The following is a 14,089-nucleotide window of genomic DNA, read 5'->3' as shown; positions in this document are numbered from 1 at the left end:
TCAGACGCTGGAGAAAATAGGAGAATGTAGGGGCTGCTCTGAGGGACGACGTATTGTGTGAGTAACATTTGGCAAGCACACGGCCAGCAACTGTGGGGCCCTATCTGATCACTGGTTTGTCCTAGAAAATGTGGGCCTGCAGCCCGATGGGCCTGGGGACCTTCACTAGGTTAGGCGGTCTCTCCCTGCAGGCCCTTCCAGAAGCGGGGGGGTGTCACCCTCCCTATGGGATGGCCGGATTGCTACCTGTGCTTCCTGTCTCCCTGCCGCTGTCCTGCCCTGACCCTGGCTGGGAACAGGGGTGAGGGGCACAGCCGACCTTGCCTCACCCCTGTAGCCTCCTGTATCTACACCCCACTGCCCCAGACCCGGTTTGAGAGCCAAAGATGATGGAGAACATTAGGTCTCAGCTGCTGTGTCGCTCCATCTCAGGCTGGTGCTGTGCAGGCCTCCCGGGTCCAACAACACGGTGTGGGGTAGGTGGTGGGAAGCTTGGGGGCCAGACCACCAGGGCCTTTGGGGGCTAGGATGAAACTCAGCATCCTGTGTGAGGTAGCACACAGAGAGGTTGGGAGAAGGAGAGGGAGAGGAGAGAGAGAGAAAAAGAGAGGGAGAGGAGACTGGGTACGTCACCGTTGCTGGGAGTCTGACTCAGTGGGAACATCCGGCAGGAAAGGAAGAGACTGTGGTGGCATTTCCAAGCAGGATGGGAACTCTGGGGCTGTGGAGATTGGCTGTGGGTCAGGGGTGCTGTGTGAAGGCCTGGCCAGGAAAAAGGCTAACCATGGTAGGGATGGGAGGGGGGCAGGAACGGATGGGTCAAGGGGAGTAGACCTTGAAACTCTGGCTGCCTGGGCTGGTCTGGGGAGGAGTGAAAGGGCAGCGAGGATTTCTGCTCTGGAGACAGATCATGGGATTAGCGAAACTGAGGCCTGTTCCATCAGGAATGTGGGGGATGCAGGGACCTCTCCCTCCCATCAGGTCTTGGAGGTCGGGTCCCTGTAGCTATTGAAATAGACCATAGGTACCCTTGATACAGAGAGACACCCCTCCTCCCAGCACCCCAAGCCTCAGCTCCCAGGGGCTCTAAGAGTGGGACTGCCAGGCAAGCCGCTTCCCTCAGCCATACTGGGAAGATTTGGAGAGAGATTTCCCTGAGAAAGGCTGCCTCCTTTCTCAGGGTGGGAGAGGATGAAAGGCCAGTCCTGGAGAGCAAGGCCAGGAAGCGCCCAGAGTTGGGACCCTGAGTGGCCGGCTCTGGGCTGCGGTGGCATGGGCCCTGCGGGAAGGCCCATCTCTCCATACCGAGGGGAGACTTGGACAGCTGAGCCTCTCTGGAGTGGCTGTACTTTAAAACACAGGGAAGACACTGTTCAACCTAAAGGAATGACTAATGGTGTTATGTCAGGTATGTAGTAGTATTTGGTGGCCGAGGGGAGGTGAGCTTCTTGTTCCCTTCAAATTCCTGAAACCAGAGCTGATGAGGACAAATAGGGAGAGGCTCATTTGAGGTGGGGGCCCTCCGACTAGGATGCCCGATGGGCTCAGCTGCATCCTGTAGGCTCTTTACTCCTGGGAGGAATGGAGGCTTCTGTTGGCTGCCCATCCCTCTGCAGGTGCGTCCAGGCTGGGGCTCCGCTGGGCATAGAGCCTCAGAGAAGGTAGGGCCTGGGGCAGCCAGGCCCCCTGCGTGGGCCAACCTGACAGAGAAAGGTTCTTGCCCTGTCTCTGGGGACGCTGGGGCGGGGCAGGGAGAGAGGTGCTGGGCAGGGCCAGTGCCCTGGTCCTTGCCCTCTGAGAGTGGATGGGTGGGGGCGGCGGCGACAGCATTCCTGGCTGTGAGCCCAGAGGAGTCTTTTGTAATCACAACATGATCTCGTGTGCTGAGCAGTGAAGCCGGCAGGGAGAGGCCAGCAGAGGCCCGGCTCCGGTGGTGGCTCGGCGGCTCCGGCTTCCCTCCGGCTCTGGCTCCCCTGGGGCTGCTCTGGAATTCTCTCAGTGCCCACTGTTGCCATGCACTCGGCTGTGAGTGGCACCTCACCTTTGGCGGGGGGCTTCTGGGGGCTGGGAGGAGGCCGGGACACCAGGCAGCCACACTCTGGGGGCAGCTGGGGACAGCTGGGCCTGGGAGGAACAGGGCTGTGCCTAGGCCTGCAGGGGGCTGGGCAGGGGCGTTTGGCTACAAGGGAGACCCTGCAGCCACACAGGGAGAGACCTGGGGATTTCGGGGCAGAGGCATGGTTTGCTTAGGGTGGCTCCTCTGCTGGGCCTGCCCATGGAGCTGGCTCTCTCCTGCCCCGACTGCCGGAAAGAAGCTCAGGCCTGGAAAGGCTGGGCTCGCGACGATGGCTCTTTCCCACAGGCTGGGCTGCAAGCCTGGGGAGTGGGGCCCGGGGCCTGGGAGCCCAGGACAGAGCAGGGGCTTCTCTTTTTTACCGTGGTTCTGGGCCTGGGAGCCAAACAGCTCCCCTCCTCGACCTCCTGAATCCCCTGGCAACTTCCCAGTCACGGCAGGTTCCGCTGCCAGAGCCATTTATAACTCTCATTCCTGCTCGGCAGGCTCTCTCGGCAGTGGAGCTCCCTGGAGAGCCCGGGGGAGGGGCAGCCCACTGCTGAGAGCGGAGGGCCCCGTATGAGGCCCTGATCTGAACCCCTGAGGAGGCAGAGAGCCGGGCAGACAAGACTAGTAGGGTGGGGACTTGGGACCTTCCATGTGCCATCCCCCCTTGTGAGCCTAGCTCCGGAGAGCCGGGGTCCATTCGTGGTAAGAATATGGTTCTCAGGTGAATGTGAAAGTTAGGGGCCTGATAAGGGATGGGCCCGGCAGTCAGGAGCTTGGGCCCCCTGCCCTCTGCAGGGGCCTCACGGAGCTGAGTCACCCCTGAGCAGGCAGGAAGAGAAGGATGCAGAGCTGGATCGGAGGATAGTGGCCCTTCGAAAGAAGAACCAGGCCTTACTCCGCAGGTACCAGGTGAGCGGGCTGTGATGGGCCGGGAAGGGCAGCTGGGTGGGCACTCCCTGTCTGTCTCGCAGACCCCTGCATGGCGGTCTCTCCCTGCAGGCTCTAGGCCTGGGGCCAGGGTTAGGGCCATGTGGTTCATCTCAGAAACTCTGAGAGGACCTTGGGGACTCTGTGATGCCGTGCCTCTGCCCCCTGGTGTCCCACTGGTGTCTCTCTGTGTAGGCCTGTCTGTGTGCGTCTGGGGGGCCATGGCCTGTGCTGACCCCGGGCCCTCCCGTAGGAGATCCAGGAAGACCGTCGGCAGGCGGAGCAGGGGGGCATGGCTGTGACCGCGCAGGAATTCCTCCGACCTGATGGCCTCACTGTCACTATCAGCCAGGTTCCCGGCGTAAGCCCCACCCCGGGGTGACAGCGTGGGTTGTTCACTCCTGTAGCTGCTCTGCGAGTGCTGACGGAGGGTCTGTAGTTTACAGGGCACCATGCCAGGCCCTGGGGACCCGGCCCTGCGAGGAGGTGGAGGCCCAGCCTGCGTCAGGGGAAGACAACTGCTCCTGCTCCTCTGTTTCCTCCACTCACAGTTCTGGGGCTCACCCGTCAGTTCCCAGCCTTCTGCAGCCCAGCCCACCCAGTTCCCCTGCACCCAAAGGGCCACAGCTGAAAGGCCACCGAATAGAAGCCTCCGCATACCCTTTCCCAGTCCCATAGCCCTGCACCTGTGCTGTAAACCACAGGCTACTCCTAAAACCCAAACCCTACAGGGACAGAGAAGTGGGGCCGAAAGCCACGAGCAGTATCGGAGGGACAAAGCCCCATTGTCCAAGTGCTTTGGATTTCCCAGCTCAGAGATGACAGGCTGCTATGGCATCTTGGGCCCCAGGGTGGCCCCAGGGCCTGGATAACCTAATGCCACTGGCATGTGAATGCCCCATAGAATCAGCTCCTCTATGGGCATTCCAGGGAGGTCCAGGGCTGGAAGCCAGCCTTGGGGAACCTCCCAGAGGACTCAGTGCCCAGCTCTGCTCAGCCCTGCCCATGTGGCCTGAGGGCATGGCATCCCATTCCGCAGGAGAAGCGGGTTGTCAGCCGGAACTGGGTGAGATCCCTTGGACCTGAAGCAGCCAGTGCGATGCTTGAGGACGAGGAGGTGGAGTATCACACCGGTACTTTCTGCCTGGGGGACCGGGTGGAGCTGGCTGTGACCATGGAGAACAGAGCTGAGGTAAGCAGGGTGGGCGGGGGAAGCCCAGGCACCAGGCCGACAGCCTCTTCTTACCTGGCTGTGCCACACCACCCATCCTCACCTCCTCCAGGCCAAGCGGATCGTAAGTGAGAAGCCCACCAGAGCAAAGAACCGGGGGGCAGGAGGGTCACCTGGAGGGGGCTTGGGCCGGACCCCCTCCATGCAGATGGCCGTCAGCTCGGATTCGGCACGGAAGGTACATCTTCAAGAGAGGATGGGGACATGAAAGTGGCAGTGCTCATTTGGGGGAGGCGGAGAAGCTGAGTCACATATGTCCCTCATCTATGGGGACATGCCCAGGTAGCATCAGCAAAAATTCCCACCCCTTCTTCCTTTCTCTGGCCAGTCTCCACGTTGGGCGGGCCTTGCAGTGAGAGACAGGAGAAGTCAGAGGTCAGCCCCTTACCCTAACTGGATCTCTGACGGGCCTTGGGGTGGGCCAGGAGGCTGCAGGGGACTGGCCATGTGCCAGGTGTGACCTCTAGGTGGCAGCAGCCCCTACTACTGGCTCTTGCTGACTGCTGCCAGATGCCTCTCCACTCTGGCCCTGTCCATACCCTCCCTCCCCTATAACCCCGTGGATAGGTGCTATTATTATCCCCATTTTACAGATGAGAAAATGATACACAGAGAGGTTAAGTAACTTGCCCAAAAGACACAGCTAACAAGTGGATGGAAACCGTATCTATGGCAAACAACACGTTAGAGACGGAATGGATTTAATTTTTAGACGGGGACGTGGAAACCTGGAGAGGAAGGGGTTAGTAGTATCCAGATTTCCACTCCAAGCCCAGGCCTTCCTGCTTCTACCCCATGGTGCTGAGTGTCTTCTCCCTGCAGGGTGCTCGGGAGCCCCAGAGTCCAGGCCTGGTCCCAGGCCCGGTTCCCCACCGACCAGTGGGGGGACCCCAGGAAGTGGGCTGGGACTATGCCCAGTGGAAGCAGGAGCGGGAACAGATCGACCTGGCCCGTGTGGCCAGGCACAGAGACGCACAGGGTGACTGGCGCCGCCCGTGGGACCTGGACAAGGCCAAGCCCACGTGGGTGGCAGGGCTGGGCAGCTTGTTGGACTGACATGCTTGCGGGGCTTAGGGCAGGATTAACTGTGGGTGCTTCTTGGAGGGCTGGTGAGACCGTCTCCAGGGTGGTTAAGAGTCTTCCTGGGCCCTCTGGTTGGGCCCTGGGCTCAGGGCGGGCACCGGGTCCCCCACCTTTCCCCCATCTGTTCTGGGGTTGGAGCTGAGGGAGGCAGTGGTTGTGTGAGGCTTGCCCTAGCTTGTGTCCATCCCACAGCAGCCTGACTCTCTGGCTCCACAGGCTACAGGACTCCAGCAAGCCTCGAGAAGAGGGCCCGGCCAGGGCGGGCGGCACCAGGGGTGAGCCAATACCCACCGCAACTCCTTCCCCTCCTTGGCTTTTATCACAGCCTCCCCCCACCCCTGCTTCCCCTCCTTTCTCTGTCTCTTGGTGTGCCACTTATTTCTGGAGCTAGGAAGAGGCATGGAAGAACATCTTCCTTCCTCTCCCTTGCTATTAGAGCAGGGCACCTTCCCTCCCTCCAAACCCACAGCTCCTACCCTGGGTTCTGACCCCAGCAGTTCCGGGGAGGAGGCTCACAGGAAGTCTGCACTGGGATCCTTTTGAAGTCGGTCCCTCACGGGTGAAAGCTCCAGTCTCCCTGTCCCTGGCCTGTTGTAGGGACAGAGCTCTTAGAACTGCTGGTCCCCTTACTTCACATAGGAGGAAGCTGGGGCTGGAGAGGCTCAGCCAGCTACCTAGCCAGGAATGGCAAAGTGAGCACAGGCACCCAGCTCTCTCGATCCCCAGACCGGGGCTCTTTTGGGGAGTCAGAACACCCACAACTGGACTAGGAGAAAGACAGCTTCCTGGTCCTGGAAAAATGGTGTTGCTTCCTTGGATCCTTTATCACCCCACTCTTTCCCCATTTCCTTTGCCCCACTTAGGTCCCAGGAGCCACCGAAAGCTACAGCCCCCACCCTTGTCCCCTGATGGTAAAGGTGAGTTGGGAATAAAGGAGGAGCAGGGTTGCATGAGCTGGTGAAGGAGCTGGGCTGCCATGCCCTCTTCTCTGCTTGATTCGTGGGCCATCTCTTGCAGGTGGTACTACTCGGGGTGGGCAACCCAGCAGATCCTCAGTGGTGTCTGCCACACGAAGCAAAGCCCGGGGGACAGAGAGGCTGACTGGCAGGGCCCGCAGGTAACAGGGGGCAGGGGGCAAAATCAGGGGAATCATCTGGGCTTCCTGATTTCCGGGATCTCCCTTGCCCCTGGGAGGTCAGGACCAGCACTGGTCCAGCTTCGTGCTCCGGGCCTCGGGGCCGCTGCCTCCTGCCTGACGGCTGCCTGGCGGCAGGTTAATGAGGTTCCAGGAGAGGCCAGCAGCAAAGGCAGCAGCAGCGAGAGCCTGGTGCCCAGGGAGGCCGCAGTAATTACAGCAGTTGCCTTCCCCCAGGAAGTCAGGCATGCCTTTCCCAGGCGGTGCAGGCAGGGACACGTCCAGAGTCTCCATGGAACTCAGGGTGGCCCAGGCCTGGCCATAAACATCAGCTGGGCACCTGGGATGGAGCTCAAGTGGCTAGCGTTCAGAGGAAATGGCAGGATTTGGGGAACAAGGTCGGGTTGGAAGGGAAGTATCCTGGAGCCTTGTTCTGGCTCTGACACTCCTCTGAGACCCTTGGGGTCTAGTTGCTCCCTGGGAACATGGGCCCCTGGCTACAGAGCAACTGATGTGAAGGGCATGGGTAGGAGTAGACCCTGCCATGTGTCGTGTTTCTACAGGTGGGAGACGAAGGAAGGCAAGGAGGAGCTGGAGAGCCAGGAGGTGGGTGTTTGGGAATAGGATGGGACGGGCTGGGGATCTGAGCTCTGAATTCGCCAGCCAGCAGGGCCAATCTCTTGTTTCAGGGAAGCCAAAGTACCAGAAAGAGTCGGAGCGAGGAGGAACACTCACAGAAGCAGAGCGAGGTGGAGCTGAGCAGACCCACAAGTGCCCCAGCAACCAGCCCAGCCCCGGTATCCCCAGAGGGGCCAAAAAGGGAGTCAGGAGTCTCGATAGCCAGTCCAGAACCTGCCTCTCCACAAAACACTGACTTGGTTCCCCTTGACCTTTCTCTAGGAGGAGCCAGTAGCCCTGGGCCCGGGGCGAGTGTGTGTGTGCTCCCTCCAAGGCCTGGAGCCCAGGAGAACCCTGTGTCCCGGCCAGATGGTTCTGAGCAGCTCCCGGGGTGGAATGACCCCCAGGCTGAGCCGGAAGTACAGACTTGCTCCAAGCCCCAAGGAGGAGCAGGGCCCTTAGAGCCCAGAGAAGACAGGTCTGGCAAGGCTGGGGCCCAGCAGGGCTTGGCACAACGAAGCAGGCCCACCAGGGGAATGGGCCAAAGAGCAAGGGGCGCAGGAGGTGTGAGAAGCAGGACAGGAGGTCCGGGCCCCGTGGGAAGATGCTGAGCAAAGTCCCTGGGAGCAAAGGGGCCGGGCTGGGCAGAGGAGGAGGGTAGAATGCAGTCAGGACTCTTGTGCGTGGTGGGTGTCTGGTTGCTGGTGGCTTGTGGCAGTCCAGCTGAGCAGTTGGGCAAACTTTCCAGTGGGGTGACATCGTGAGGGCAAGGAGCTGGCCTTCCTTGTATCTCAGGTGCACATCCCTGTGTACGGGTGTGTTTTCACCTGCAGGTAAAGCTCCTGGTGTATTCCTATGTCACACCTGGTCTCTGAGGCTGGCAAGAAAGCGAGGCTTGGAAACACTCAGCACCTGGCTCACCTGGCCTCTATCACCCCCAGGGCCTGGCTTCTCTTTCCAGCTGTGGCTTTGGAGGTGGAGGCAGCCTCAGTAGCTGGCAGGACCAGCCCAGGCCTGGGCCCTTTCCCATGCCTCTGCCTTGCACCCAGGTGACTCACAGCCCCAGACTCACAGGATGGCAAACGAGTGGAATGTCAGCCATCAGCTGGCAGCCTCCTGCCTTCCTGGAAGAGGAGGCTGAGGCCCAGAAAGGGAGGGCACAGCAGGTGGGGGCTGAGCTGGGGACAGGAGAATGGAGCTCAGGTCTCCTCTGCAAAAGAGAGGGTTCCTGGAAAGGCCTCCTCTCTGAAATGGGGTGGAGTTGGGTGGTGAGAGAATAGCCTCTCCCCCCCCTCCCCCCCCACCCCTCCACAGTAGGGTGGGAAAGCTCACCAGCAGGGACACCCTCCCCCCTACCCAGGTCAGACTTCAAGTGTACCCCAAGGGGAGGGAAGAGGGCAGCCCTGCAGCCCAGGGCCATTTCCTGCCATCTCCTACTTCCTCTTCCCCACCACCTCCCTGCACCAAGGTCATGCAATAGCAAGGACTCAGACGAGGGACAGAGAAACAGCGACTCTGGCGAAGTACAACTTCAGGACTTGTCTTTCCTACTTAGTCTCTGTTCCTGCCCCTCCCCTGAGGCCCACGGCTGGTGAATTATTCAGACTCCGCACAAGCTGTGGCTTCCTCTCAATTCAACAAACATTTCCTGAGCACCCACTACCAGCAGTGCAGCCGGTGGGCGATGGTGACTTTGCCAGCAAGAGGGAGGGAGAAACTCAGGCATCCAGCAGCCCCAGGCTGCACAGCAGGAGCCATTCTTGGCTGCAAGAGCCTGACAGGAGCTGGGGATGGTGGGAGGAGCCCAAAGGGAACCATCTCACTTCTGCTGGAAAAGGCAGGTGCCCCTTCCTTTCTCACCACGTGTGTCTTTTGCCCCCCAAGCTCCTGCCTGGATCTCCCCATGTGGCCCCCTCTGTTCCCTTCCTCTTTGGCCCTGTGGTGGTGGCTGCTCCTCTCTGCTGAGGGTCCCAGGCCTCACTCACCAGCCTCTCTGGGTTCTCTAGGGAGTGTCCAGATCATGCTCAGGGTTTCTCCACTGTGGAAGGGAGGGAGGGCTGCAGGAAGCATGAGGAGGGGGTGTCTTTTCAGCAGATCAGATTGTTTAGAGCAGTGCTTCTCACATGTTAAGGCGCAGAGTATTGCAGGTCCTAATTCGGTAGGTCTGTGGGGGGCCTGGCAATGTGCATTTCTAATCGGCTCCAGGTGACAGCTGTGCTGCTGTTTCCTGGACCACGGGTTGAGTAGGAAGGGTTTGGGCTGGGAGATATGGTGAGCTAGGGCCAAAGACAGACTCTAGACTCTAAGGACTTGTTGCTGGCTATGTCGGGGACCCGGCGAGGGCTGCCCCGGCCGGGTGTAAGCTTCCTGGCTTCAGAGTTGGGTGGGCAGCTGAGGCACCTGGGAAGGTGCCAGAGAGGCCAGTGAGTGGGTGGTGCCAACTTCCTGTAGCGGGGAGTGAGGAGACTGGTTAGCTGGTTGGAAATGGGATAAGGTGAAGGGGGTGGAAGAGGTTGGTGTGGAATTTTGAAAAGGCTTGGGAATATTCTTATGCGTGTGGGAAGACCCCTCTGAGACATGAATAGGTAAGGGCGAATGATTCCAACTGAAGTTTTCCTCTTGCTCTCCAGTCATACATATATGTATTTGGAGCAGGGGCCTGGGCCTGACCCATGACTCCCAAAGGATAGAGGTGGGGAAGAGCAGATTCAAGCAGAGCCCTTGAATTCAGATGTCTCAAAATAATAATAACAGTAATCATCATCATCACCATCATCATCAAGAATCTGAATTCTAACATTCACAAACTGCTCCCAACGGCCACCCCCCGCCCCGCCTCCATGGTACCAACCGTGTAGACAGGCCTTCGTTAGAGGGTATATGTCAAGGTATGTCTGGCTATGGGATGGGGATGTAGAATTCAGCCAGAACTCTGGCTCGGCCCTTACAAACAGGACCTAAGCAGTAGAGAAAGCTGGGCAAGGGGCGCCTGGGTGGCTCGGGTGGGCGTCTGACTCTTGATTTTAGCTCAAGTCATGATCTCACGGTTCGTGGGATCAAGCCCCAAGTTGGAGCACAGCCTCTTTGGTATTCTCTCTCTTTCTCTCTCTTTCTCTCCCTGTGCTCCTACCCTGCTCACGTGCCCTCTCTTGAAATAAATGAACTTAAAAAAAAAAAAAGAAAGAAAGAAAAGAAAAGAAAGCTGGGCAGAAGGGCTATGGAAAAATAGGGTTTCTCTCTCTGAGGGTAACATCTAGAAGGACATTAGGAGAAAGGATGTCATGGGAGTCACTAGGGGTTAGAGAGTGCAGAGACCAGCACAGGCGGTCTTCACTCTAGGAAGACTGTAGTGCCAGAAAAGTATCACAGCTTTTCTCAACAAAGGGGGAGCCTTCTTCAGGGCAGCAGTTAAGGGGGCGAGCACCCTCCTCCCCTGGGATGGAACCAGCCGTGGAGAAGGAGGGAAGCATAGACACCCCTCCATAAACCTCAGGGTCATGGGAGCCTGGCTGCAACAATTCCTGGCTCCTTTGTCTAAAGGCCTGGCTGGGAGACTTCCTCTTAGATGCCTCTTTCCTCTCCAACCAGCTGACAAGACTTTCCTCAAAGGTGGGAAGCTCTTCATGAGACAGCACTATTGGGAACCCAGGCACAGAGCTGGAGGAACTGAGAAGGAAGGTGCCTGCAGAATAGTAGAGCAATGACAGCTTAGGGCCTCATAACACAGAGGGCAGAAGGGGCAGAATATCTCTCCATCCTGAGCCCCTATCACCTGGGCAGAGGGGAGCAGCAGACCATATTGCAAGGGAGGTATGTTTTTTGAGGAGAGGCAGCAGGGTAGGAACAGACATGGGCTAGGTCTGTCATCAGCTAGCTGGGTAACCTTGGTCAAGTTAAACCTCTAAGGCCTTGGTTTTCTTATCTGAAAAATGGGGCCAGTAACACCTACCTTGAAGGGTTGTCAAGAAAATGAAAGAGAATGCAAAATATCCCCGGCCCACAGCAGGCACTCTATCAGCAGTAGCCTGGCACTCAGTCATTGTGTGTTAAATAAATGGATAGCTATTTGGTTTGATCTCTGTCTACTTTGTTTCCTATCCTCTCCTTTACCTTCTCTTCCGGTCTCATCTTCACTAGGATCAGAACACTTCAGGGAAACAAGGGATGGTTTGTAAAGTTTCCCCAGCCTTCCAGGACAGTGAGCTTCCTTTACTGTCCTGGAGGAGTTGACTGGAGTTCAGAGCCTCACGAGCTGGGTCACCGAGATTCCTAAGCATTGCCCCTACCTCTGCACACCGACTTCCACAGGTCAGCGCATTCCCTCTTCTGTTTCCATCAGTGGCACTCCCACGAACTCCCACCACAGTCTTTGCTTAATATTTTCCTCAGAAACAAACTCCCTTGTGGGGTTTGCTCAGATCTCCTGGAGTTAAGGGTTCCCCCCCCCCCCCCAAAGGAGCAGCACGACTGTATTTTCTTACAGTCAAGGAAGAGCCAGCTATCTAACAAGGCACAAGTTTGGAGAGTTGACCACCAGTCAATTTCAGTCCCAACCCTGGCTTCAGGGACAGGAATAACAGGAAAAGATGGCACAACCCCTCCTATCCCCCCACCCCCCCCAAAAAACCCCCAAAGGAAATGGCAAAAATCCCCACATGGCCATATCTTCTTATTTTGGGGACTAAGTTGGGAAGGGGGGTGTGGTCAAAGGAATAGGAGAAACTAAAGATACCACTTCACCCTGCCTCTCCAGCCACTTATCAGTGTTCACAGACCCAGCAAGCAGCTCTGAGTGAGGACTGCCGGTGCTTTTGCGGAAGGGCTGACGCAGGGGGGGCCACGGTCTCACTGAGGGGAGGACTCGAGGCTGGGTAGGCAGGGAGAAGAGCGGCAAGAAGCACAGACTGAGGCTGCTTTCTCTCAAGTCGGCCTGCCTACGTCACGGCCCCTCATTAAGCATCCACTTGACGCCGACGAAGTGAAATAGCACAGACCTGGCACCAGAAAGAACAAGTGTGGCACCCACTGCTCCTTTTAAGGTCTGACTCAGGAGCAGCAGGCCCCAGGGCAGGAGGTGAGGCAAACACCATCAGTGGGAGGGGGAGGGAGGACTCTTTCAGGCCTGCCTCCTTTACCAGTTCTCCAGGGCAAGTTCTCCTGGCACCTTCAAAAGATAACCAGTAATGCAGCAGGCTCTCCCCCTTTTTCTTACAAACTCTGGGGATACAGTGTTTGCCTTTCTCCCAGCAGGGCAGCTGGCTTCAACTGAGAAAAAAGGTCAAAAGTCACCTTGTAGCCATCTGTCAAAACAGAAACACCTAAACCCTAAGTTATAGAATCGGAGGCAAAGTCTGGGCTGGTGGTTTTGATTTTAGAGTCAGAGTCACCTGGAAAGCTAGTTAAAACACAAAGGCGGGCTCTAGCCTCTGAATCTCTCACCCAGTTGGCCTGGGATGGGGCCTAAGACATGGCATTTCGAACAAGTTCCCGGGTGATGCTGACGCTGATGGTCTGGGCCTTGCTATGATGTTTATCACCTGCCCCTTTGCATTTCTTTCCAGGCATCACTTATGCCCAAAGGGACAGACACTCCCTAGAAAATACATTACCTCCTATGTCTATGCTGCACTTCTATTCCCAACATCTCCAAGCCCTCTCACATCTGTTACCTCCAGTTGCTCTCATGAATTCCCATTTGGTTAGGAGGAAAAAGCAGGGTCAAGGCCCTAACCAGTGCTATTACGGAGTCCGCAAGGTTCCTATTTTCCAGTTCAGGGTCCCTTCCAAGAACACACTGCCTCCCCTCACCAGGTCCTCATGATGCTGTGAGCTGCCCATGCACAGAGGCCGACTGCCATGACACAATACTGCCCCAACTACCAGTAGAGAGCTACTGGGGGGGGGGGGGGGCAGGTGGCCTCTAGGTCATAAGCTGGGCAGAGACCTCAACTCATGACTCTAAACACTGAGGTTAGCAGAGAGAGTTTTGTTTGCTTGTTTATTTATTTTTGAGAGAGGTATATTTAAAAGGAATTTCTTGGTAATCAACATAATTGCCTCTCTGGACACGTTGGCTTGGGGACTTTTGAGGCTTGCTTGGCACACTGCAGGCACTAAATAAATAGTTCTTGAATTAATGGTAGTGATTTGTGGAAAATATTCTACGGGGAGTTAAAATCATACTGCTGGTTAACTGATAAACTATTTTAAAAGCAGATTATTGAAGTTAAGAAAACAGGGCAGTGACAAGAGTAGATTCTTATTGGCATGTCTGTAAATTTCTTGAGGACAAGAATTCGGTGGGAATTTTCCGGTCCCTCAGTAGTAGCTTGGCCAATGTTTATAGAATGTTTATATGGAACTGGTTTGGCCCAGGTGCTCCCCACTGACCAGGTGGCTCATGTACACAGTGCATGACTTTGGGAGCCATGGCTGTTTGTACACTTAGGATGGAGAGCCTGGGAGAGCCTGGGCATGTGGTGAAAAAAAAAAGTCCTTGTTTTTTTATTTTTTAAACTAGCTACTGGAGGGAACAAAGAGTATAACACAGGTTTTCTGGCAGCAGAAACCTACAAGCTATGTCAGCAATTAAAACAGATGTGACCCAAAACTGTCAATAAAGCAGGTATTTTTATAGCTCAACATTAGGCCGTAGGGTCGGAACAGAGGGGGCAAAGAACGGGCCACACAGTTTATGTTGTGTCTGTTGACTACTACATGGACTACAGCTGTGTATGTCTTGTGCCTGGAAAGAACAGGCAGGCTGACCCCATGTCCTTTAACTTGGACATAAAGAAACTGTGGCCAGAATGGCTGGTACAGCTGTGATTTGCAGGGCTTCTCTTTAGCCTTCTACTCCCTCGAACCAGATTATGGGCTGTGGATGTGTGTATCCAAGTGGATTACGACAGTGACACCACACTGATACCAAGGCCAATTCTATCTAACGCAGTGATCAACCAGATGATCAACCAACTCTAGGCACTTCCTACTATGTGCCAGGCACCGGGCTTAGCGCTGGTCCGGTGAAATG

The 14,089-nt window shown here is 56.7% G+C and overlaps 1 protein-coding gene across 3 annotated transcripts; it reads left to right on the top strand.

The window, feature by feature from the left end:
- Nucleotides 1–1,874: 1,874 nt before the first annotated feature.
- CCDC9B (coiled-coil domain containing 9B) lies at nt 1,875–11,131 on the top strand. Of its 3 annotated transcripts, none has more exons than XM_025919624.2 (11): nt 1,875–2,025; nt 2,858–2,971; nt 3,243–3,350; nt 4,029–4,181; nt 4,273–4,398; nt 5,043–5,242; nt 5,520–5,578; nt 6,167–6,220; nt 6,321–6,420; nt 7,002–7,044; nt 7,128–11,131. In XM_025919624.2, the coding sequence occupies exons 1-11, from the start codon at nt 2,014–2,016 to the stop codon at nt 7,665–7,667; spliced, it is 1,509 nt and encodes a 502-aa protein (XP_025775409.2). In that variant the 5' UTR covers nt 1,875–2,013; the 3' UTR covers nt 7,668–11,131. The 3 variants fall into 3 exon arrangements, with proteins under 3 accessions (XP_025775409.2, XP_086566491.1, XP_086566490.1); XM_086710365.1 differs by lacking the exon at nt 1,875–2,025 and adding an exon at nt 2,045–2,764 and having other exon boundaries at nt 3,185–3,350; XM_086710364.1 differs by lacking the exon at nt 1,875–2,025 and adding an exon at nt 2,046–2,764.
- Nucleotides 11,132–14,089: the final 2,958 nt, after the last annotated feature.

The sequence above is a fragment of the Puma concolor genome, chromosome B3 (assembly GCF_028749965.1).
Source record: "Puma concolor isolate L17-30 chromosome B3, mPumCon1.1.hap2, whole genome shotgun sequence".
NCBI classification, from domain to species: Eukaryota; Metazoa; Chordata; class Mammalia; order Carnivora; family Felidae; genus Puma; species Puma concolor.
This window is presented reverse-complemented; position numbering and strand designations above follow the sequence as displayed.

What these genes read in the sequence shown, in the direction of transcription:
- CCDC9B (XM_025919624.2), top strand. An exon ending in CAGGGCGGGCGGCACCAGGG is followed by an intron (nt 5,579 to 6,166) that starts GTGAGCCAATAC and finishes TGCCCCACTTAG; the next exon opens with GTCCCAGGAGCCACCGAAAG. An exon ending in AGGAGCTGGAGAGCCAGGAG is followed by an intron (nt 7,045 to 7,127) that starts GTGGGTGTTTGG and finishes CTCTTGTTTCAG; the next exon opens with GGAAGCCAAAGTACCAGAAA.